The 26,585-nt window shown below is 36.8% G+C and overlaps 1 protein-coding gene across 2 annotated transcripts; it reads right to left on the reverse strand.

Moving 5' to 3' along the window:
• Positions 1–520: 520 nt before the first annotated feature.
• Positions 521–26,276, reverse strand: LOC117416205 (cAMP-dependent protein kinase type II-beta regulatory subunit-like). Of its 2 annotated transcripts, none has more exons than XM_059027219.1 (12): positions 25,946–26,276; positions 23,899–24,175; positions 20,777–20,812; positions 14,036–14,097; positions 13,000–13,083; positions 6,293–6,399; positions 5,854–6,007; positions 5,277–5,378; positions 5,102–5,176; positions 4,790–4,858; positions 4,528–4,666; positions 521–1,913 (listed from the first exon to the last, which is right to left on the reverse strand). In XM_059027219.1, exons 1-12 carry the CDS (start codon positions 25,964–25,966, stop codon positions 1,780–1,782), a joined length of 1,260 nt encoding a protein of 419 aa, XP_058883202.1. In that variant the 5' UTR covers positions 25,967–26,276; the 3' UTR covers positions 521–1,779. The 2 variants fall into 2 exon arrangements, with proteins under 2 accessions (XP_058883202.1, XP_033883174.1); XM_034027283.2 differs by lacking the exon at positions 25,946–26,276 and adding an exon at positions 25,029–25,411.
• Between the last annotated feature and the right edge of the window lie 309 nt (positions 26,277–26,585).

Consider the following 26,585-nt stretch of genomic DNA (forward strand, 5'->3'; position numbering starts at 1 on the left):
TTTTGAAATGAAAATACATGTTTACTATAACGTGTTTCTTTCAATACTGCACATCTGAGAGCTACAAAATTAATTGATGTGTATGTATGGTGGATAAATGGTATGGAACTAATTTGTTAGCGGTAATTACTTTTAACTGGTTCCTAATGTATATATTAGGCAAGATTATCTTTTTAAAGCTTTTAACAACGTTTGGGGAAATAAGCAGTTAATTATTCAGGAATTAAAAAAGCTTAAACTCCTTTAGACATTTCTTTTTTCTACTTCCATGTTATAATTCAATATAAAAGGAGTCACGGTTACTACACTAGTGGCTAGTGGCATAGAATTCACACTTCCACCTGAAGAAGAGACCTCTGAGGTTTTAATTTAATTATATTTAATTACTGTTTAGTTAATCCAATAGAAAGCCCCTCTCTCATCTCTGGACTGATACGGTTACCATTTCACATATCAACCAATGTGCAACAGTAATTCTTAATTCCTGCTCACAAATGAAAAACCACATTACAACAAAAACTTACATGTGACCTTTAATACATTTGAAATAGTGTACCTTTCTTTCAATTTATGTTTGAAAATACTGTCAATAGTATTGGGCCCATCCTTGTTGCTCTAAAAATATACTATAGTGAAGATAATAAAATTGTAGGTGTTGCAACCTAAAGATTATTTTTTATAAACATTTGTTTTGGAAACAATGTTTTTGGAACCGACAGAGAATGTGCACATAACAATAAAATGTATGCTAATAAAAATCTAATTGGTTCTATGGGGAAAACTGCAAAGACAGAATACATTTTACTTGGGTGTCACTTACTGAAACTAGGGCAGAATTTATTAATTTGTATAATTAGGAGTGCAAGTGTGGGTTAAACTTATTGGGTAAAGACAGCCAAGAAAAGCATTTTCCACTGAAGATTGTATGTGGTGTAAATTAACAAATGTTAAACTTAATCTACCAAATAACTGTTATTAAAACACAAAATCTGTTTGATATTAGTGATGAGAAAAATGTGTATAATCGAAACAATCCATTTAAGAAGAACTGTATTTTTTTAATTTTATATATATATATATATAATTTAAAAAATTTGCTTTCAAGTACGTGAATGTTTTGGGGAAACAAATGAACAAAATAAATGACACAATCAATGGCCATGGACAATGTGGAGTATTAGAATTTCTATTTCACTGTGACTTTTTAATTAATTGATCAACAAGTATGATTAACCTATATAATACATTAATGTCTACATGTTGATAAATACATTAACTGTAACTAAAGTAGTTTTTTCTCTGGGATTAACCCTTTTTAATTTCCCAAAGCAAACTGTAAAACTAAGACAATTTACAGTGCAATTATAATGAAATTAGGTCATGGACAAAGGAATAAAATAAATCTAAGTCATTCTAAACTTGACACAAAACAAAAAACTATAAAGAAAACAAAACAAAGGTTTAGCCTGCCAAACAGAATCAAAGAATCTGAAGAATTAGTTCTTGAATTCTGGTAATACAGGGGAAAGGAAAACAAAAAACTGTTAATTTATGAAGCATTCCCCTATGAATCCTGGAAGTGTATGAATATTTTTTTTTGCCTAAATAACTTCTACATTGCTATTGTTTGTTTAGTATTTCACATTTCTCGAAAAGCAAAATAATAAAAAATAGAAGTTACAGAAATGCTTTGCATCTACAGAAAGATGACAGTTTCCTTGGACTAACTCCTTGTTTTTTCTTCCCAAAAGATGCATGTTTGTACTTTTTGTTGTCTCTTCATGCAGTGGGGTCAGATATGTCCATGTTTGTTCCAAATAGTTCAACAAGCTGCTCCTCGTAGTTTACGATGTTTCGTTTCATGATGTCCATACATGGACCCAACAATCGTTCAAAAGCTTGCACATCCATAACTGAAAAAAAAAGAATAATAATTAAAAAGTGTATGTTGTTTTTTTTTGTCTAAATATGCCATGTTAAACTGCCAACTTGATTCACACATTTCTAAATCATTTTTCTAAGGTGCCATGAAAAATGATCATAATATTTTCCAAGAGTAAAAAACAAAGGCTATGAGGCAGTTTATCTGATAAATATCTTGGGGCTTACAATATTTATATTCCTTCCCCACTGTAAAAAACTGTAGGATTAGCTCAATTCTAACCCCACTTGACCATTGTTAAATGCCCATCCACAAAGACGGATCATTTTATAAGAACATCAACTTATAGTGGGTGTCAAGTTCACAATTTTGATTGGTTCATCTGTCTTTCCTGTTTTAGGAATCCTTGCAAAGACATGGTGCAGTTTTGTACCAGAGATTAGTAAAGATAGCAGAATTGAAATACAGTGCACTTAAATGTCACAGTTTTACACTCCTGGGTAATAAATACATTGCACATGTGCAAATAAATTACATCTTTGAAAATTCCTGAAAACATGGTGGGAACTTGCCAGCAACTACACCTTGAAGTTACAGCAGTTATGAGGGAAGAGGGTCCAAGAAAAGACAATGCAAGTTAAAATTTTTGCTGCAGTATTATTAACAGGTTGAAGTATATTCAAAGAAGTTGCAAAAAAACCTACAAACTTTGCATTGCAGTTATTCAGTCTTGAAAATACAAGCAAAAAGAAAAGGGGGAATAGATAATGCCAGTAGGAAAGACAATAATGGGGAAGGCAATGTGTAAACTCGAAAGCATCTGCTTTGCATCCTGCCATATCCCCCATGTTGTGATTATGAACAGAGCAAAGTGTAAACACAGTAAGGGTTAGTAAATCAAGAGAAACTGACATCCCCTTTAATATTTAATATTCTTACTGCATGCATTTTCCATGATTTTTCAAGAATAAAATAAACTATTTATAGTAAACACCCCACCACAGGAGCATATATTAGGTACAGTGTAGAAACTGTTGCTGTGAAAAACATAGATTAGCAGCAACATTTCCAGAAAACCACCAGGGGGCGTGCGTGTAAATTGTAATGCTTCAAGTAGACTTGAAAAGATGCATTCACGTTCATATCACACTTTCATTCATTTCCTTATGATTTTAGTTTTCATGTATGTAAACTCCTCAAAATCAATATATAACATATGTGCTATGGCAGATTATTTGGGTCACTTTACACTTCACACACTACCTTTTCTAACCTCTAGCCTTCACACAGACTGCAGACTGCCCTGAACAAACACTTTTTTTCTGTTAAATACACCCACACCTTTTACACCTTCACCCTGCATTTCACTATTTAACAAAAAGGATAGCTTCTTAGATAAAGGGGCATTCACAACAGAAAATAGGAGGCACTTTTTTTACACAGAGAATTGTGAGGGTCTGGAACCAACTCCCCTGTAATGTTGTTGAAGCTGACACCCTGGGATCCTTCAAGAAGCTGCTTGATGAGATTCTGGGATCAATAAGCTACTAACAACCAAACGAGCAAGACGGGCCGAATGGCCTCCTCTCGTTTGTAAACTTTCTTATGTTCTTATGTTCATCATACAATTGAGAAAGATTATTTAATTCAAATATACTTTATTTAACGTACATTTTTAGTTTTCTCTACATTGTCTCGTTAGTTGAATCCCTCAAAAGCTGCTTAATAATTGTACAGGTAGTGGACAAAAAAAATGGAAACACCAATGTAAAGTCACTTAATAGGGCGTTGGGCCATTATGGTATCCCACTCTGTGGAGTTCTCGGTGGACCGTTTTTGATTAAACTGGCTGCTCACACCCCAGGTTGAAATTTGCAGTCAATTGATCTGCAGTTGCTCGTCTGTTTTGCTTTGCACTTCGAATTAATGCACGGATATCATGATCCTGGAGTATGCGCTTCCGCCCACTGTTGCCCTTTGCTGATGATGTCTTTCCCTCGGAGTTCCACTGTTGCTCGTGAAACATCAGCAAGTTGAGCTGTCTTGGTCACTGAAGCTCCTGCCAAACGCACCCCAACAATCACCCCTCTTTCAAAGTCACTGAGGTCTCCTCTTGCAGCCATGCTAGCCATAATTATAGGCAACCAGGTCTGTCCAGCATTTTTATACATGACCCTAAGCATGCTGGGATGTTATTTGCTTAATTAATGCATGAGCCACATCTGTGTGGAAGCCCTTGCTTTCAATACACTTGGTGTCCCTCATTTACCCAGGTGTTTCCATTCTTTTTGTCCACTACCTGTAAATTCAGTAATTTCCCTGCCATAGCTTTTGCTCTTTTAAAAGACCTGCATTGAGGATGTTTGTTTAGATCACAGAGGCAAACCTTTGCACTGTCTTCAAAATCACTTAGGTGAAAATGCTGAGCCACGCCCCAAATTTTTGGCCGACAAGAAGCGCAGGTATAAAAAGCAGGTAGGAAAACATGATTGCGCTCGTTTGCACCCACCAAGCGCCCCATAATCCGTTACTAATGTCCCTTTGCCTTACCTTTAGTGCCTTGCCCTGTAAACACAATTGGACTAAATGTATTTTAAAACATTAGGTAGAACTCCTTTAACTAATAAGAATAATAAAGACAGTACCTAAACATTTGACATTTCCCACAGCATATGCTGAAGCAGCTCGCGGTTTGTTTGTTACCAGAGCTAGCTCTCCAAAGTACTGTCCTCTTGTACACCGTGCGATCTCTACTGCACCATTTTCTTCCACATTAAGTTGACTCTGGAATTAAAAAGATATTCATATTGTCAGTCTATGAGCAGACAAAAGTTTTGTCTATATCAGTGCTATGCTATATCTTATGTTGTATCTATACAACAATGTTACTAACTATTTACATCTTACCTTGGTTCTTCTCATAGTTATTTTTACTTCTCCAGATTCCACAATATAAAAAGAATCAGCCGAATCTCCCTGCAAAAAAACAATAAAAACATTGAAATGATGATGTACATACACACTGTAAACGCACAAATTCATTACAAAATGCAAGCAGTTTATTGCAAGTAGAAAGACACTTAAAAGTGAAATATACTTAAGGAATATAAACATAAAACACTGTATAATATAAAACACCTTACAAACTTATATTAACATTCCACATTTTAAAGTACATATACACACAATGATAATATAAAATATATAAAAATTATAAACCTGAGCAATAATACGTTCTCCATCTTTGTACATTTTGGATCCTATTACATCAACCACTTTCATTCTTTCAGATGGCTACAGAAAAGAAGTAAAAGAAGTATAAATGCATGACAGAAGTTTATTTGAATAGTTAAAAAATGTAAAAAGTACAGTAAATAGTAGCAGCAATACTAACTTCTAGTGATTTAAGCAATGGCAGTGTCTCAATGAATATTTCATACATTCTCTTCTTTTTGGCATTGTTTTTCACAATGATTCTCCGGAATGTTAGCCTGTCCTATAACATACATAAATTCACAGTTAAACATATTAAGCAAAATTATCTTGTGTACTTTCTACTCAGATTTTTGGTATTTGAACCATTTACTTACAATAAAGCAGTTCCCCAATAGAGTAATGTTAATAAAAACATACACATGCAATCAAAACGGCTGTTCATACCAGAATTTTGTAATATTACTACATCAGAGTGCACTCTACTTAAAAAAGCAAGCCTATTAGCCTTCAAATGGGTTACATTCATCTTTTATAATCCCTTCACATGAAAATGTATACATTCATAAAGCAACAGGTTACACTAATGCTGCAATGAATTTACTCAGCAGCAAATTAAATTGAAAATCAAGCCTAAATAAAAGTGTCCTTTCAACTCAGTGCTGTAACAGTAATTTGTTCGACTCTTTGTCACTTATTTTAGATAACAGTTTTTTAATCACAGTCTGACCCATTTATGATAAATCCCAATGACTTACCAAACCCCATAAAGCACCAGGTGAGGTAGCAATGATTGTGGCTGCTCTTGGAGTATTGTACATTAAGGCCAGCTCCCCAAAACTTCCATGGTTATTGTAGGTACCAATACAGCAATCAATGCCATCTACTTTTACACTGATGTCATATGTTCCTCTGTAAACAATACATTATATATTTATGGTAGGTTTTGCTTAGTTTGTTTTCTTTAGTTTGGCTTTTAGGAAGATACAAGTTTAAAATAAAAATACAAATTTTAAAAATATATAAATTCATGTGATTTTGTCTGGAATAAAGTATTTCATGCAAAACATTTAAACAAAAACAGAAAGGAAAGCAATCAAAATAATCTTAGATAACATAACTTTAGATATGATCACTTTTGGTAAGCAAAACTGCATCCTTATTATAAACAGTATACTGTGAGGAATGCAATCATACCTTTCAATAACATAGAAATTATCTCCGTCATCATCTTGGTCAATTACGTGTTCACCGGGACTGACTAGCCTCTCAAACATGGCATCCAATACCTGAGACATCTGTTCCTGTTAAGAAAAACAAAATCAGTTTAAGGCAAGGAAGTGGTGAAGCACGTTTCAGTAAGCTTGAATGCTAAATATTTACAGTTTACAGACCAGAATACAAGACATTCTGGTACAATTATTATCAATTATCAAACATCCATAGCTATTAATACAAAACAAAATACTTCCTCCACCATGACTGTAAATACAAAGTTAGAGCTATCAGTAAGATGAAACCATAATCAACTTCCTGTAAAATATAAGTTTGACACACAGGCAGAGAAACATACACCGCCAATTTAAGATACCCTCAATAACTTAATAAACGTCCTAAGCAGGTTTTTTCACAACTAGACTACAAATGTGTGAGACAGACAGACAAACAGAAGGAGAGATTATGATATTATCAATAGCTTGTGTTAAAGAATGTTCTTAGCAAGTTTAATCACAACTGTTTAAGTGACACAGACTTTCAGATAGACTTCTTTCATCTAGGCCTACTCTAGATTTTGATACATGTTTAGCTTTGCGTACAAATATGAACAGCCGTTTTGTATTTAATTTAGCATGTCAATGGTTTCTATTTTTTAATTCGTCTGTATCAACCTCGATCTGCAAATTAAGCTCAAAGGAGTTGTCTAAATCTAAAGCAAAGCCAATTAAAATGCCTACAACACAGATACTGTGAACAGTTGCTAAATGAAAAACCCTCCAAATTGCATGGCAAACTACTTTGTCCAACCCATGCATATGGACATGTTATTGATACCATAAATCTGATATATCCTTACATAAAACACATTTGATTTATTTGAATTACAGCTTCCCAATTAAACAATTAGAAACATTTCAAATCAAATCAAATCTAAAGAGACTATTGGGAATTAATATCTAAACATGGGATGGTTTATCAAAAGTAAACCATCAAATGTATTTTGTTTTAATTTTCTCCAGACACAGCTGGAGCACGGAGATTGGTAGGAAGATGTATAAGAGTTGCCTCAGCTACTGGTGTGCCACGGCATCTATTGCCAGCGGGTCCCCACTACTATTATGGAGAACCATAGGGGACAGTGGGTTGATTCCTGGGAGGCAAAGAGGTCTGTCTCTGCTCTCCCAAACCTCTCCCAGATGATACTCACCACCTCGGGGTGAAGCTTCCACTCTGAGCTGCTGGGGACTCCCCTTGAGAGGGGTCCACCACACAGTTTGTCACCCCGGGCAGATGAGCTGCCCGCAGTGAGAGGAGGTTCTTGTGCACCAACAGCAAAAGCTTGTGGGCCATATGACCTGAGGCCGCCCTGGTGATTGATGTAAGCTATCACTATTGTGTTGTCTGTACGGACAAACACATGTCTCCCTTGAACCTCCTGCAAAAAATTCTGCAAGGCCACGTAAAAGTGCCTGCAGCTCTAAACACTGATGTGGAGACCCTGCCAAGGGAGGTTCCACACAGTGCCCCAAGCCCAGGCTGGACACATCCGTGACGACAACCTCTATTCTGGTGACACTGCCCAGCGCTACGCCTAGGTGTAGATGGTCCGGCTGTTTCCACCAAGAGAGTGGCTTTAGACAGTGGTGAGACACGTGGGCTGAAAAACCCTGCTGTTGAACCAGGCCTGCAGAGTGCACATGCACAGAAGACCCAATGGAAGGGTTTAGGAAGATGCTGCTATCAGGCCCATTATTTTCTGGAGCGTTACTACCATGAGTGCTCTATTGAGCTGAAAATGCTCCAAAACTGGCGGCTAGTCTGTGCACTCTGCCATCCTGTGGCTTGGCCTGCAGCTTCAGTCTCTGCGCAGGGTGGCGGAACCTATCAAAGCCTCCACGGCGAACAGCCTTGGGCTGGTTCCAAACATCACCTCTGGCAGTGGATGCAGCCGGCTGTGCCGGTCTTTGAGCCTGTTGGGGCCTATGGCGCCAGTTTGGCGCTGATTTACATATGCACTGTAGCATCTCGTCCACCACGAGACCAAAACGTATGCCCTGCTGTGCTTTGCCCTCGTCAGGCACGTGTGCCTGGGAAAGCCAAAGCTGCCTACATGCAGCTACCAGCGCAGCCAGGGTTCTACCTACCTTGGACACACGGAGCAGGTTCTTGTTAACAAGGTGCAAGCTCATCTAGCTGTTGTGGTGAGGGCCTGTGGTTCTCAGAAAGGGGCCGCAGCAAATGCGACAAGTAGGCTACCATGATGTTGTTATAGTTCCCTAGCAGTGCAGCGAACACACTGACTGAACAGTCTCTTTTGAGGATCACCTCAGAGACCCGGCACTGCTCGTTAGGGGAGGTATCGTCCTTGAATAGGAGTGCTAAATTAGGCGCCTGGACCAAGGCGAGTTCCTTGGTGGGAAATCGCTGCCCAGATTGTTTAACAACTGCTTAGAGTCTGCCGATCACCTAAAACGGCGACTCTTCTTCCTCTTCCGTGGGGAAGGGGAAGAAGAAGCAGAGCTCAAGGAGGATGAGGGAGACCGTGAGGACTGTTTCCTGCTTGGGCTACTTTCCTCAGTGTTGTCCGCTCTCCCTTGGCACAGAGCCATGGGGTGAAGATGCAGCCACCTCTCTAACAGTTGGCAATGGGGAACAGTGCTGAGCAGGAGTAAGGGACACAAAGCGCTCCTTAAAGGTGCGGGATAACCGCTTCTCCCATGCGCTTAGAGAAAGGGGCATAAAACCTCCAGAAGCTGCGATTAGCCAGCGCCTCCTTGGCGTGCTCTGGCCCCAGGCAGGAAGAGCACCTGCTGTGCTTGTCCTCAATAGGCAGACTGGCCTTGCATGTCTCACAGGGATAAAACCCAGGCATGATGCAAGGAGCAAGCAATGCAGTGTATAGTATACAATTGTACAGTCTCTGCCTCACTCTGCTTACAGATATCAATCGGGCTGGTCAAGACGGTCGGTTCAGTACCGGGTCAGTACAGGTACAGTACCAGGTTCGTGACTTTAGCACTGGGACAGCGTCGGGTCTGTGGCTTTAGCACCGGGTCGCTACCGGGATGGTACTGGTACTGGTGCGGTAACCTCAGTCCCAGTACGGTAATGGGTCGGGAGTGGAACAGGTCGGTGACCTCGGTACGGGTTTGGTATGGGTCCACTGGTTTGCAGTCACTGCGAGTGGCAATGTACAGGGATGCTCACCTGTAAAATCCACTGGCAAAAACACTCAGTCAGTACCACACATGAGACTGAGGGAAGCCTGCTTGTTAGCAAGGACTAATAGCCTTCGCAATGGCGATGCTAAAAAGTTGTCGCCAAACGGCATCAAGATACTGCGGTTGCGATTACAAGCAACCACAACTGAAGCGAGTATCTTGGTCTTGCGCAGTGCTGTGGAGCCCAGCAGCTGCTCTTGCTGCAAATGTGCTGAGCCCCACGTTGGAGACTGGCCTGCGGTTAGTAGTACCTGTAAAAAACACAAGAGAAAATACTCTCAACAAAAAACAGTAATTTAATAATTATACAAAACATCTCGAATTGTGCCAATTAGCAAAAACGAGAAATGAAATAAGCTCCAGCCGGAGCTATACAGCTTGGAGGATAGCACAAAGTCAGCCGACTTATGTTGCTGGATCTCTGGGAAGGAGACACTCGAGCTGCTGGCTTCACACGGGGCACAAGGCCACAGCGGGACGTATATCACATATAATTTGTGAATATATACAGATAGAAGCAACAAGTACTTATCTGAACAGGGCTCTCCAATCAGGTCAGTCTTGAAAGGTAAAATGGTGCTGTGATCTGTGAGCACAGTACTTTTGTGCCCTTGAGGGCAGGGCCACATCTGCATCACAGGCTCAATGAGCAGCTTTGGTATACAATTTTTAGGATTCGGGTCTTTAGGAGATATATACCCATTTGGTAATGGTTACATTTCATACTTGAAAGGGAATGTTATTGAGGTAAGAAAACATTTCAACAAAAATCATACCACAGCAAGTTTCATCACAATTGGACAAGTGGCTCTCTACATACACAGTCTTCTGATCAGAAATAATTGAGACTCAATAAAACGCTGTTTGGTTCCATTCTGCTATAAAATCTACTCTTTCAAAAAAACAAAATAAGCAATTATTTAGAAATCAAAAGATCATGTTTTTTTTTAAGTTGATGTGCTCTATGCTAGCGTGGCAGGGTGAAAGCCTTGCCGATGCACAGGTGTCAGTGTGTGGGGAATATTGGGTTGACACAGAAGGTGTTAAATTCCTCCCTGTCAAAACACGTGGGAATGTGGCTGGAGCCGTACATTGAATAAATGATTAATGATTAATTATCCTCAGGTGTATAAAAAGGGTGATCACGGGTGTTAATGTTAGAGTAAATGTCAGTGAAGGTTGGTGTTTGGTGTTTTGCGGTGCTAATATAGGGAGAATTATCGTTGGTGTTCAGGGGAGTTTTATGAAGCCGTGCTTCGCTGTAAGCGGCGGCTCGGCCTGAAACCACAGTATTTAAAAGTATTCTGTATATTGTTTTGTTGAACTGGTTATTTTGGCCACCTTGCCGTTGTTATGTTCTTCCTGTCTTTTGTTTATTACAGGGGTGGAATACGCAGAATTTGTGTATACTCAGATGAGATGAGTCAGGACGGCTTGAGTTGGGCTGTGTGTGGCGGGGCTTAAGTCGCCGTGCATAAGGGCATCTGTCAAGCAAATACAAAAAAAATAAAAAAACAGGCTATGCTCCTGCTGCCTTCAAACCAAAATTAAAAGCTTATTACTGTGCTGAGAATACCTCATTTCCAGCTAAATATGGCTGTTCATTTTCACTGCATTTTCTCAGGTACAGCTAACCCAAGATATTCTATTTATTTCTATTCTATTAAATAGAATATCTTTGAGCTAACCTTGGAAGTATTTGATCTACGTCAAAGGTCAAACGGCATTCAAACACTGAAACTCGCTATTGAAACAATCTTTAAAAATGTATCAATGTTCTGTAAATGTGTTGGCTGCAAAAAAACGTAACAAGCAGACAAAAATAGATTTTTTTAAAACAACCTTTTGTGACAAACTCAGCAACATTTTCAAGTTTTATAAACCTTTTAAAATTATGTTGACATACTATTGGAAAGGAATGTGCAATTTCCATTTTTGCTTACGAAATCAGCTCTCGGCTCGCCAATGCCCCCCATTGCTACAGTACACATTCCAAACACACACTCATTTCACAGTTCCCAAAATATTTTTAAGATGAAAAATCGGCTATAAAATGGAACACTCCCACCCGTTATTATTTATTATTAAAAGTGCGCAAAAGTTCTTTAACCTGCAGCTTCTGTCTCTGGGTCTCTTCCTGCCAGTTCCCAGCCTTGGCTGTGGCGCTACCCTGTTTTACAGAATCATAGTTACAGCTATAAAAAGTAGGGAAACACTGTTAGCTTTCAAACAAATCTGATAGAAAGTGTCCTGCCTTTGTTTACGTTTGGCGTTTACATTGTTTATACGAATACTGAAAAAGTACCATATTAGGCATGATGCAGTAACATCCAAGTATGAGCTTTTTTCAACCCTCTGTCCTTCTTACTACAGAAAGAGCAGGTCTGAAATCTACTGCCACAGTTCTGTCAAAGTTTTACCCACTTCAAGCTTTTATTGAATTGAATACATGCACTGCATCTTGCACCAGTGGATTGCCATCAGAATAAACAACAAAGGTTTAAAGAGTTATTTAAGTTTTTAATATTTGGTTTTATGAATTAAAGTTTCATAGGTCTTGAGGGGTGTTGGTATGAAACCCCCCCCCCCACCATACTAATAAATGTTTGGGTATAATAGAGAAGGCCTGGACCAAAAAGATGGTTTAACAGGTGTTGATATATCAAGTTCAGTGGCTGCTTTTACAACCAAAAAAAAAATAGCCATACCTTTGTCTTATTGCCAAACCTTTTTTTTCCCCTATACACTAGATATGGGGTTTTCAACCAGGGGTATTCTTACCCCTGGGGGTACTTCTAAGGGTCATAGTAGACTTGTGTTTCGCCCACGTGAATTCGCTTACACAGTACATTACTAAGGCCCTACCTATTACACGGCCATGAAAAACGTGACACGGGCCATGAAATTCATTCTTCACCATGAAAACTGTCTATTTTGTGTACTTTTACCCTGCACTTAAATCCAATTAAATTATGTGTACCGGTCCAGGTTCCTGATGTGATTATAAGCTTGTATAAATTTCAAAAAGAATACTGGACAGGATTTATTGATTGACACTTAACAGCAGCCTATAACCACTCTGGACTCTCCTCACTGACTGGTATATATGGGCATCCGGGGCGAGTTTACTATCCTAGGAGATCTCAACTGATATTGTTAAGCAAGTGAACATTTTGCGAGTGTCCAAAATGAATTAAAATAATCTACAATAATTACTGCAGCGGATCGTGTACATAGATCGTAAACTATGTGTGTGTGAGAGAGAGAGAGAGAGAGAGGAATGGGGAGATGTTACACTGAAGCCACTGCGGCAGCAAAGGTAGCGGCAGATTTACAAAAACGTATTGGCTAATGGATGCTTAATATATTCAGGAAAGTCACAGATAAACAGGTTTACACTGTATAACATACTAACTAAGTATCTCAATGTCATTTTAATTCAGAAAATAAATTATTTCACCTTACCGTGTCTAAGTTTTTGAACAGAAGAATATCTTTGCATGTTTCCTGCAGTCTAATTCTTTGTTCATCTGCTTTGGGATAAATAATCTAAACAAAAGACAGTCAGAGTTACTGTTTTTAAAGTGATTATAGCTAATGCAATTTTTCCATAAATCTCACCCGTTATGCACATGAATTAGCACATATGCAGTTTTGAAAGAAGCACATAGCATTTTTTATACACACACACACACATATACATACATACATATACACATATATGGTCACTGGCTGCAAAGCTTGTCAGACAGATAATTAACCAGTTAGTTAATGACACAAAAAATGTATTAACGGTTGGGAACAATTCCACTCTCTAGGTGAAATTTCAAAGGAAGTGCAATACTACATAAAACTAAAGCACACAAACAGAGCTCTCTAACTTACTATGGTAACAGATATATTTTTCTTTCAAAACTGCACATGACCTACATATCGAATGGAAGTGCACCACAGGTTTATGTAATTATTTAATTAGCCATAACCAAACCAAGTTTAGTGCTTTCCAGCTACTTATTAGCATTTCAAGTAATTTTACTTACTTGCTTGATTTACTCTTCTGTTTTAATTACTTAGAAACATTTAAAAAATGTTTCCATATTTTAATGAATCTTTAATTGTATTTAACAACTACTTTATTTATTATTATTATTATTATTATTTATTTCTTAGCAGACGCCCTTATCCAGGGCGACTTACAATTGTTACAAGATACCACATTATACATTATTTCACATTATACAGATATCACATTATTTTTACATACAATTACCCATTTATACAGTTGGGTTTTTAACTGGAGCAATCTAGGTAAAGTACCTTGCTCAAGGGTACACAACAGCAGTGTCCCAGACCGGGGATTGAACCCACAACCCTCCGCTCAAGAGTCCAGAGCCCTAACCACTACTCCACACTGCTTTTTGTAAAAAAGCACTTTTGAAATAATTTATACAAAAAGAGGTAATTACAGGTACACTTTGGATATAAATGATCTGGTTTTCACCTTGGGTTCTGCATCTTCATCATCATCTTCATCATCATCAGGATTGAAGGCTTCAGCACAAACTAAAAAAATGGTCAGGGTTAAAACAACAGAACTACATATTTTTGTAGGGACTTTCAAATGATTACTGAACTTAATATTGTATATTAAACATATAAATCAGTGGTTTTGATTGGTCTGTGAATTGTAGATTACAGATACTGTAAATGTTAAAACATGATCCTCATTTGCGTTAGTTGCTTTTAATAGAATACTTGTTGAAAATGTCCTCAGTAGCTGAATGAAAACATTATCCAGTTAAACAGATATATTAAAGTTTGCATTATTGACATAACTAGTGGTTTTAATCTTCACTATCAAATAGGTACCTCAGCTTTGCAACTGAGTGATGATTCTGTACTCAAAGTTAACAGACTACAACAGGTTTCACAGAACGCTACATTTATATAGACAAATACAGATATGAATGCTAGTTATTAATACAGTTTGTTATTTCTTATTATTTCACAATTAACTACCAATGCTTTTTTTGTTAAATAAAAATCACAAAATTAAATCTAAAAAGTGAATTCAAAGGTGCAGTCAGACATTTCCTTAAGGGATAGGGGGTGTCAAATATTGTCTACCACCTTATTTAAATATAGCGTTGATATTAACTGAGAGTATAAGCTACATTATAAAACAGATTGTTAGAATGCTGTATGCTGATTGGTCCATCAGTGTTCCAAGCCAATATCCAGCACAATGTCACGATCAGGAACTACTTAGGAACAAAGGCAAATCACTGCACTTGTGCTAACCACGTATCACTGCATCACCAAAATCAACGAAAACACCTGTCAAAATACCTGCTGTCATGGAAGATACTGAAGACATCAAGGTGTCTTTTCATATCTTCCAGTTTATATTAATTTGCACTACGAACCAGTTTGCTATTTTAAACAAGACGCTGTTTGGGGATTTTTATTTGTAGTACATACCAGTCATTTTCTGTAACATCGGTCGGATCCAGTTGTCTGATATTCAGTTTTATTTTCCTCCTTAGTTGGTTTCAGCCATCGTTTTGTGAAACGGACTCTTCATTAATTTTTAACTTTGGATATTTTTATATTTTTCGACAGTATTTACATTACAACACGCAATGTCTTAACCATCCGACTCTCGCGTTTCTTCCCTGTCTCTTTTCTCCTTTACTACCGCGCACTCACTCTCTTTACAGGTTCAAAAATGTAACATTGACGTGCTAGAAAAAAAAAAAAATCGAAATGAAATTAATACCACAAAACAAACAAATTGGACTGCTAAATGTATAAAATGACTGGCTTTCTGAAAAAAAAATACAATTTGCCAACAAAGCACCCTCAACTCTTGCACTGTTTGGTATACGCTGGAACCAATGGGAGTAAATTAGCGAGCTGCAAAGTTAAGGTTTTTTAAATAGTTATTTAGTGACTTTACTTAATTATTGCTTTTACTGAAACAAAAAAAAAAAAAAAAAAAAAGAAAATGTTTTACTTGAATATTATTTTTAGCTCACAGGGACTATTTTCTATTGTGGAAGGTTATACCTCAAAATGTTAATAAATATTTAGAAACTATAGATGTCTCCTTTCTTTTTTATATAAAACGTTTATAAATCTGTTTTCTAAAAGCAATAAGGCACTCGAGGGCATGGGTAGTGCTGGATATTGTGACTTCATGGTTGGTTGCAGGCACCCGACCTCGTCTTGTGCCTAACAACGCACCAAGAAGTGACAATATCCAGCACAACCCATGCCCTCTCGTGCCTTATTGCTTATGTATATTACATTTTCCATATTCCGCCTACATCAACATTAGGAACTAAAAACTCTAAATCCTTCACCCCTTTTGTACTTTGTTCTTCACCTCCACACCCAAAATGCTCCACCAACCCCCACCCCCATTAAGTGTTGAATGATCCTTTATGTAATTAGAGCATCACGACAAGTCATTTTTGCTGTAAAGTTCTAAACAAACCATCCTCTGCTGTACTTCTTTGAAACAGATCTTTGACTTTTAAACTAAGTAATGTAACTGCATATTTGCTCTTTCTGTTATATACTTTAGATAGAAGCAATTCGGTGCAGTAATTATGCTGTATTACTTCTATTTGGCTTCCACTGTTGATTTCTACAACTGTTCTCATTAAATGTAACTTAGTCTAATCCAGTGTATGCCACACAATCACATTTGTATTACGCAGTTCTCGCAGGGAATAAGGGATTCTCATCTAATAGTAGGTGTGCCTCACCATGTGTTGATGTATGATTCACAAATTAAATGGGACATAATGTCCTCATTGAATTGTTGAAAGATGCCCTTGCTTAAGGACATTAACACTGTCATTTTACTGTCTGAAAGTATTCCCTGGCTACTGCCTCGGTGTCTGGTAAATTATTCTATAATTTTTTATGTAGCTAAAAAATGCCCAAGCCTTTTACACCAAATTGTCAACAGCATAAAAAAAGAAAAAAAACTAGCAATAAACACAATAATCCCCAATAGCCCTTGAAATTGATTCCCCAGTTGCTTATTTCACATTTTGTAACAACACAGTATGTGTTTTCCACCTTTCTGAAAAGTTTTGCTCATGGCACTGAAGTAAAAGTCTTGTGTAGACTTCTTCAAATGCCTTCATGTAGTATTTTTTTTTAATTAAATAAAAAAAAGTGGAGTTGTCCATTTTGCACCAATAACGGATTCTAAATCTACAAACGACAGCACAGTACTAAATCTGACTATATAGTCATACTACAGCATACAATATATAAAATACACCTATAAAAAAGTTAAATTATTAAGTCGGTATGAAATATTGCAAGATGTATGGTTCAGTCAATACAGTAAAACCTTTAATAATGAGCACCCACTGGCCAATGGAAAGTGAACTTCAATAAGGCCACCCCACTATTACAGACAACAGCCACCATCTGCATTCCCAAACAATTGAAACCCTGTTAAATTGCCTCACTAATACAACCAACATACACTACTTTAACTGTAGTTTTTAAAAGAAAAATGTGATGCATGGGTTTCTCATTTGCACATTTGATTAAAAAACATGATCCTTAATGATTTCCTATTACCAATAGGATTGGAAATCACAACATGATATAAAGATGCTCTGCATATTATTAATGTACTTCAATTTTAAGTTTACAATTGGTATATAAATTCATTCATACAAATAGTACATCGCAGTAGTATGGTAACAAAGTACTTCACCATAAGGTGTTCTGTGTTATACACAGTGTACATTTAAAAAATGAAACTTAGCCTTTTGCTAAACCTGGATAGAGATGCAGTGTGGATGTGCACACTCTTGTTGAAATACAGGCACGCAATGTAATTTTAAATAGCGTACAGTGCAGTGCAAAACGTACCCATTTATTGCTTTGGGTCATTACTGTAAATCACAATCCACAAATACCACTTTATAATTTAAATTAAAAAATACATATTTAAAAAAAATAATTAAAGTGACTGGCTTTGTGAGGTGAGGTGTTCATGTATTGAGTTCAATGGTTGTTTGTATTTAATAATATGAAAATAAAAATGTGAATCAAATTAGACAATAATATTTTAATAAAATATTACCTTCCAAGCAAACGTGAGTCCCTGTAAATAACACCTTTTATTTTCTGATACCTGCTATGCTTTGTTCTTGGGATTAAACCTTAACACAGCTGGGACTCTGCCATTAATTCAGAAGTTCTATTTATTCTTAGCTGCTTGATGTCAGACACAAGCTTATTTCCAACTGTCAGATGAGATAATGGTACCTCAGGTGTTCAGAAAAGAAAAGGTCATAGGCCAATGACAAAGACTAAGAGATGAAGGAACATCGCTCCTGTTTTGAAGGCAAGTCTGCAGTCATGATCATTTCCTACTCATTAAATGCTAAGCAAACTATACTTCATGGTTATTTCCTTAAAAGCATTGAAGACTTAATAACTGAACTTTGTTAGTAACATGCCTAAAATACTGGATGCCAGTCAATACCGATCATTTTGGTATGTTGTTGTTTTTACTGGTTTTGACATGTAATTGTTTTCAGTTATAGCGAAATGAAAGTGAAAAAAACAGAAATCTGGAATACATCAGAAGATCGGGAATATAATTTTAAAAAAAGTGTTCTACTGAATGCTACCAATGTGCAATGGCTGTGTCAGGGTTTGTCGTCTTTTTAGCCGATTCAGTGGCACACCAGCAATCAGTGTGTTTCTTTAACTGAATTCTGATACTCCAAACTACTAGTTTGCCTCATAGATGCATTTATTGATCTCACTTTCAGGTCTTAGTTTGACCACTTCTCTATAGGCTTTAATGAGTCTGTCTAGCTTTCAATCAGTTCTTTGCCGTGCAGTATTTCTACTAAAACTGTGTGAGCAATTATTATATTTAATTTATTTACTTATTTCTGTTGTGTAATGAATCTTTACAATTGCTACATCAACCACACCAGCAGTTATGATAATGTAGGTTTTACTTTTATTCTATTTTTCCAACTGTTCACATCTGTGAAGAAGGCTGATTGTCATGTGCATCAGCTACCTTGAAACATGTGCATTTTAATGTGTTGAGTATTTGAAAAGCTGGAAATTATTTGAAATATTAAACTTAATCCCAATCAAAATAAAAATAAACAGACGATTAAAAAATAGGTGTCCTGCTGCAGGTTAGCAACGTGCAGTGGCTGTGTCAGTATTCAAAAAGTGAAAGTCCCACAAAAAACTAAATGGCTCTGAAGATATATGCCACACTCTAAATTGTGACATACATACAGTATGTACAAAAATGAAGCATGTAAATCATTTTATAATGTGTCTTTACATTAAGTGCTACAAATAGCAAGAGAAGGCATCCTATTAATATCTGCCTTTTTGATGACAGCAGCATCCTAAATGACAATGCTATTTATGAAGTTTGGATCAATAATGAAAACCACACATGCAGATAATGATTCCCCTTTTACCAGTATCTGAAATAGGATATTAGTTTGACGCAATTTTACGTCACTGGGTGCACTAATGTAAATGGACTTCCTGGGATTTGCAAGAGTCATAGAATAGTCATAGAATATTTACTTTAAGGTTGGCACTAAACAGAAATGTATAAGTTTTCATTTTATGATCCAATTTCCCTTTGACAAGTCTAATACTTCCAATAGCCTATTCTACTGTATTAATATCTTGTCACCAACAAGGCTTGTTTTACGCCAAAATACATTGCTGTAAGCAATCAATAACTGATACAAGGGTCTCCAAGTGGCTCACAGTCAAGGGACCACAGGTCTGTCACCTGGCTGTGCGTCTTCGCTGGGGATTCCAAAAGGTGTGTCGACTGGCTCTGGTGCTCCTGCAAGTAAAGGCCTCTGCACACCGCACCACGACAAAAAGAAAAAATGCATTTCTGATACGAGACGTTCACACTGCCTGCGATGCGACGGGAAACACTATTTTTGCGATTTTGTTGCACGGCAGCTAGGGAACTGATCAATGAGGAACAGCTTCAGTAAACAATGGTGGAAGAAAAGATCATTTTTGCAGTATCAAAATTCCCAGAGCTGTACAATAAAGGACACAAAGATTAGAAAGACACAGCAATGAGGGAGAACATCGAGCTTTTCATTTCCAGGGAACTGGACATAGCTGGTGTGTATGATTTGTTTACCTTTACTGAAATAAGTATTCTGAAAAGCTATGATGTATTCTGCATTTTTATTAGCTGTATAACAGGACTATCATGTGTGATTTTTTCCAGCTAATGATACAGTCAGAGGAGAGTCGCCTATCACATCGCGCGCGCCTGTCGCCACTGGTGTGAAAGGTAGTGTCACAGCGAAAAATCGCATCGCGTCCGGTGTGTGGAGAATTTATGGGGGGCAAAACCTCATCACGCTACAGCAGACCCTACTGGCCAGGCACCTGGTGAACCCAACTGGACACCTGAAGGACTGGCCTTTTTCAAACATATTCGAGCACAATGTTTTTAACATTGCATTTACAATGCAAGGTTGATACAAATGCCACTGGATTGGAAAATTTGGGACTGCTTTCATTTGTTTTTTAATACAAAGTTGCATATGTTGTTATATTGTTAGTTGTGGTGTAAAATGCTTTCATTTAATAACTACAGTAATACAACAACACGGTTTCAGATTATATAGAACAGAAGCAATGCAGAATATATACGTTTTCAAGTGTGAGTGCATTGCTGCCAAACAAGCTATAATTTGTTAACACTTTCTATAAAGATGAAGCAAACTGATAAATGTTCAATACAGGGACAAGTATTGGCTGATACAGGCTTTCAAAGGTATATTTCCAAGATAGATATCCTTCTATAGCTTAGAATAAGGCTATATTTACCCCAAAGTAACATAAAAAGTTACTAACTACAAAATATGAGTAAGGAAGATTGTTTTATTAAACCATTTACATCTCATCAGAAGATTCTTACAAAAACTCTGTGTTATTGATGCCCGACATTGGAAGACAATACAGTATTATTTAAAATAACTGAAGCAAACCAACACCATAAACCAAAAAAAAATATTTTGTAGACAGTATTAGCTTTATTTTGAGGGGTCTCAAGGGCCCACAGTGAATTACTTATTCTGAATTTAAATCTCCATGTCAAAATAATATAATGGCAAGCAAGTGATATTAATGATTATGTGTATGAAAATAATCTTTTAAGTAACTATTTGAAACATACCTGATGCTCTTCTTGTAAATCTGTTGATAACCGGGGCTGAAAAAAATTGTAAAAGATATTTTAAATAAATATGAAAGTAGCTTTTTGTAAGACATGGAACAAAACATTACAGTAGTTTAAAGATAATTTGCCTGGCATAGCGGCCATAAAACATGAGAATAATTCTGCAATTCAAATATATAAAAAAGCATTTGAAACACTTTGCATAACTGATATGCATATTCGGAATACAATATTTAAATTAAACGGACATAATATTCTTGCGGTTACTGTTAGCAACATCAATGTAGCATACATATGTATAAACCTTCTTGTTTTTAACAATAAAGGACAGAACAAAATAAAATACTAAAAAATACCTGATACTAATACATAATACATGGACATCAAACTTTGTTACAAGGAGCTGGGATGTGATCTGTTAAGATTTATAATTTTACAGCAGATACAGGTGTATAGTTTTCAAAGTGTTAACTTCAGTCTGTAATTACTCCTATTGTTAATTACAGAATTCAAGGTCTCTTACACCCTATTCACACTACCTCAATAATCTACAATCATCACAAGTTGAATACAATTGTGAAAAAATGCTTTGAGAATGTGTGTTCAGGCAACAAGACACAAATTCGATCTTGGTTTGCCTATATCCCTTTGGTACTGTTTTATTTGCCTATGTAGGGAAAACCTATGTGTGACATGACCACAATTCTAGCCCCAGGGTCTGAATGAGATATACGTCTACTAGTGGGGGGCTCACAGGAACAGGAACTCTGAGCTACATGGGACGATATTAAAAAATAAATCTTTAGAAATATATTTAACCTCAAAGTTTTGGCATATAGTGGAATTGTTTAAGAACATGTGATGAATAGGTTGACACTTAATACACTGATTATTCAAATGTGGGTTTATGTGAACGAAAACAAAGCAATTCAAGGGGCATAATGTAAGGGGAATGGCATACCTGATACAATGTTTTTTAAACCTGATGTAATATGCATGTGAAAAAGTCTGAAAATTGATGTTAAAACAGTGGCAGTGGGGGTGCCCAGCATCTGACCTCAATATGGCAGCCATATAGGGTCAAAAGTTATTGCCAAGGTCAGTGACACCTTTATCAGATTAGGGTCAATGTCAAGGTCACCAATATTTTTTGTAGATAACCAAAGTATATAACCCTGCATATGAAGTCACTACCTCAAATGGTGCTGAGATATCAAGGTTTGACACTTATACAAATATAATGTAGGCCTAATAGTAAATATTGCTATGATCATATTTATTTATTTTATCATAATGTCTGGTAAATAAACTTGCAGGAAATTTATTTAAAGAATAAAACTTGAACATATTATGCAGGCTTCAGTTACTCAAAGCAGTTTTCAGTGTGTTCCTTTGGTGCATCTGGTGTTTAGTCAGTTTAATGTCAGCCTATTTGTACTACATTAGACTGTTTCAAATACATATGAAAATCTCATACATTATGGTGCATATGTGTTACGGCCAAGTTAATTATTTTAAAATGTCAAAATGTTCAACATTTAATTTAATATGACACCTACACAACAGGTTTTTACCTGCAGTAAAGCACTCAATATATTTGTATGCTATATCCGAGTTGTGACTCTTATCTTGCAGGCAGTAACATCACTCCATTAAAGTACCATTTAGAGTTTGTGTACGATTACTGTCTGGACATGTAATCTGTACTACTTTTCCAACTATTCTTTTTATTTAAACGGATCTAAAAAATATATGTTCCAGTTCCAGGAAACCATTTATTCCAATAGTATTACTGCAATTTTATTTTGCTTGTATCGTTATCTACACCCAAGGATATTCCGTAAAAATATGAAGTCAGCATCTGAAGTGGTATTTTTAGATATTAGCATTTGAAGTAGTGGCAGTTGCAGCAGCGTCAGCTTTATGTTTATAAAAACAACTATGTTTGAGAAGCCACAATATTATGTGTTGTGCTTACTTGATTTCTTAAATGGTATGCAGGCACTTCTCCAAACACATACCTAGACTTTTAAGCATAATCAGGTAGGCTACAGGAAAAGGAGAAGCTTTCTGGTGTGGTTTCCAACACAGCACATATCCTATCTTGCAAACAGTAGGACATGTGATTGGCATTTATTTTATTTATTTTTTTATTACTTTCATTAGCGGTGTCTGCAAATTTACAAATGTCAAAGCAAACATTTAAAATGGATAGCTTTTTCCTAAAATGTTGTTATTTTACAGGAAACCCCAGCTAATAAATATTTATACACTATTAATACATTACAGTAGCCTTAAGGAAAACTCAACTCTTCTTTAAGGAAAATATTTTGGCTGTAGGTCATGAAAAGCATGTGTCCCTATTCATCAATATTACACTGTAACATTAAGAAAGCTCAATTATGCTCAACCTCTTAACATAATACAGACAATAATTTAATATTATAGAGTACATATTAACAAATTATATCTTAAACATAACATGCATGATTAATCAAATTCCTCAAACAATAAAGACTGAAACTATTAAAATTACTCCAGGTTCTCTTGATTTCTTTATTGTATCTACTATAACATGCACAATTTGGCACATTTGAGGTTGCCTCAGAAAATCAGGAGGGGCCCCACAAATGTGTTAGGCCCTTACAACATTATTTTATTTTAAAATGATTCTATTCTAGCTAAGGCCTTTACATTTTTTAAAGATTTGTGGTACTATGAACAACAAACAGGCTGCCATAACTCCATTGGTATGCAATTATTTTATTTTTTTTTCCCCTGCAGTACCACTTGAAATGTGTATTACAAAAATGTGTACGCAATTTCGTTAATACGTACAGTATATGAATGCAAATTTGGGAGTATCTTTCAGCGAGCTGGAAGCTGCTTTTGATGTGGTTATTCATGTGGTTACACTGGGAAATTTGAATTATTCGTTTTTAAAATGCATACTCTTCTACCATGTTTTTTTAGGCATGTAAACACTGCAGCTCTCGACTGTATGTAATAACTTGGCGCAAGCTGAAATCTTAAAAATAATAAAAAATACTAGTAATAATAATAATAATAATAATAATAATAATAATAATAATAATAACAATAATAATAATTTCTGTTACCTATGAATTCCTCATCATCTTCCTCATCCTCTCCGTTTTCTGAATCGGTTTGCATGGGCTCCTCGACAAAGTTGACTCCCTTGCCATGTCTAAACGCCGAGTTTTGCTCATGGCCAACTGCTGCCTCTTTGCTTTGACTTTCCTTCAGCTTGGTGAAATACTGCAGGGCAAACTCGACTAGATCTCCCGGCTGGTTCCTCAAAACCTCCACGGTAAAGCTCTGCAACAGCTCCGTCAGCCCTGCAGGGATTTCTATACTCATTCCTATAATCAATCTCTGGAGAAATCCGTGCAAAATAATATTATTAAATAAATAAACCAGAGCACCCTATTTTGTAACAATAGTGCAAGTCCTTCGTAGCAATGCTATGAAAACGTTTCCGAAAACCGATGAATTCAAAATGTGCAGCCTTACTGATTTATTTCCCAAATATGCCTTTTCATGTTGAATCCTGCCTTCGCTGTCAGCTGAATGAAAATGGCAGTAGGAATTGTACCATTGTATAATATTTTGCTGTTGGCTAGCTACAGGAAACCCACGCATGTGACCCAGGAAACCATGGCAACCACCCATCCAGGGATTGCGTAAGCGAACCACTGCAAAATTGCTGTGGGTATGGGTCTAAGGATACCTAGTATGGTTTGGTAGTTTGGTAAGTTGTTTTGTGCTGTTACCCTATCAGCGCTGTTCATTTTATTGGGTGAAAGGTTGTCACTTGAGCACGATAAAAAAAAGGCGACAAGTTAGCTGACATAGATCACTACGCAAAACTACCAGTTTTTATTTTAATTTTAAAGCTTCGTCTTACTCATAAAACAACGATTGCTTATTCTTGTCACATTACAATACGTTTGTCTTCTTAACTTACAAAACACTGGGACACACTTTAGTTAGATACTGTATCAGCACCGGTACCAATGCACAGGCAAACCTGTAATACTAGAGTATGAAATTAAGTAATCCGTACAGTGCAGACCGACTGGGTGGGATATTTTCTCTCTTCATTTTACACCCAACAATATTTTGGTGACTGGCTAGACAAGTGCTGTATGTGACATTTATTTGTTTTTAAAGTTAGAAACAATGTTGCGAAATATTATAAAATAAGCATAGCATTGTCATCACTTACCGGTCTGGCCTTGGCTTAAGTTTTAAAATGTTACTGATTTACTGAAGTAACTTGTTAAGATTCAAAACGGCAGTGTACAATTTCCGAGTATTTTATGGTTTATTACTGAATTTCTAAATGTTAATATATTTCACAGTAGTGATATATTAAATTCAGGCCTTCTGTCAAACCAGATCTACCAACAGTGTCGCAAACAGACACCGCGCCTAGCTTTTATTAATGAAGAAAACCGTTTGGCACGTGCGTAATAACAACGTCATGTTGGCACCAAAGACCATCAGGGGCGCGTTCAAAAAATAGCAACCCAAGCTGCATCCACACTGAACAGAGCGACGCGAGCGAGGTGGTCACCGAATGTCAATCCACACCAGACACGACTTGGAAACGATCCAAAACACTGGAAGCAAATACATGACCCCGCCCATGCATTCCTACTGGACATACTAGAAATGGGCTGTCCCATTACAGAACAGGTCTTGTTTTGATCAAAGGTTACCACCCTGACCTCCAGCATCTCTGTTGTAGAATAAAGGTTGGACTTGTAAATCTATAGATCAGAGTTATTGAACATCCCTATTTATAAAAAGGGTCTTTTAAATACTCTATCCTGATTGGTCAAAATAGGTGACACTGGGGACGGGGGACGGGGGACGGGGGGTATTACAGCATATGGGATGAAACTTTTTTCAAAGAGGGGCAAATCACGCCACTAGAATTTTGCAAAAAAAAAAAAAAAACGGTAGCCATATTTAAATTTATATTAATAAACATGACTAACCACATTTAATATATAATTTTGAAAAAAAAAACGGTAGCCATATTTTACATTTGTGATAAAGATGACTGACGAGGTATATCAATTTTGATCTTTTGGGAAACCAAACTCTAGACACCAACACGCTAGGCATCGAACTTACCGAAGCACAGCTTCTGGACATAGAAAAAGAAAAGGAACAAAAAATACACAGAAGTCCACTGCCTGGGCATCGGGTGTCCTTTTTATGCCACTGTCCCCGAGTACTTCAAAATGCAAACAACATCTTTTTTGCCACTGTGAAACGGTACCGCAAATCTGGCATGGATACCTCCTGTGACCACCTCTGGATCACAAAGGACGATTAAAAATAATAATAACAATAATAATCTTCCCCAAACTGTCATCTGACACTGCGGCAGGTCTTGTGAGAAAGGTTTGTTTTGATGTGCAACTAAGTGTGGCCAGACGTGGCAAAGAAGGTCTGCGTGATTGTCCTGCTGCACTTCCTCAGACAACGACAAGGACAAGGACAACAATGAATCAAACACCATGCTGCTCGAGTCGAAATCGCTTGCTGCAGCACCACCTACTGTTCAGAATGAACATCTAAAAAAAGGGCCTGTAAATCTTCAAAGCTGCAATTTCAGGCAGAGTTCAATTTAACATCTATAAATAGTGCTTTTTGTTTTTAATCAGTTCAATGTTTATTAAACAATAATAATAATAATTTTTTAATTAATGCATTTTTGGTTATATTTTTAAGTTTTAAGGGACTATTTTTTAGGTCAGAGGTGGAAGGA

The sequence above is a fragment of the Acipenser ruthenus genome, chromosome 7 (assembly GCF_902713425.1).
Source record: "Acipenser ruthenus chromosome 7, fAciRut3.2 maternal haplotype, whole genome shotgun sequence".
NCBI lineage: Eukaryota > Metazoa > Chordata > Actinopteri > Acipenseriformes > Acipenseridae > Acipenser > Acipenser ruthenus.

What these genes read in the sequence shown, in the direction of transcription:
- LOC117416205 (XM_059027219.1), bottom strand. Translation starts at nt 25,966, where the DNA reads ATGTCCAGAAGCTGTGCTTCG. An exon ending in AGATGATGAGGAATTCATAG is followed by an intron (nt 20,813 to 23,898) that starts GTAACAGAAATT and finishes AATTTTTTTCAG; the next exon opens with CCCCGGTTATCAACAGATTT. An exon ending in GGGAAATGTCAAATGTTTAG is followed by an intron (nt 1,914 to 4,527) that starts GTACTGTCTTTA and finishes TTTTTTTTTCAG; the next exon opens with TTATGGATGTGCAAGCTTTT.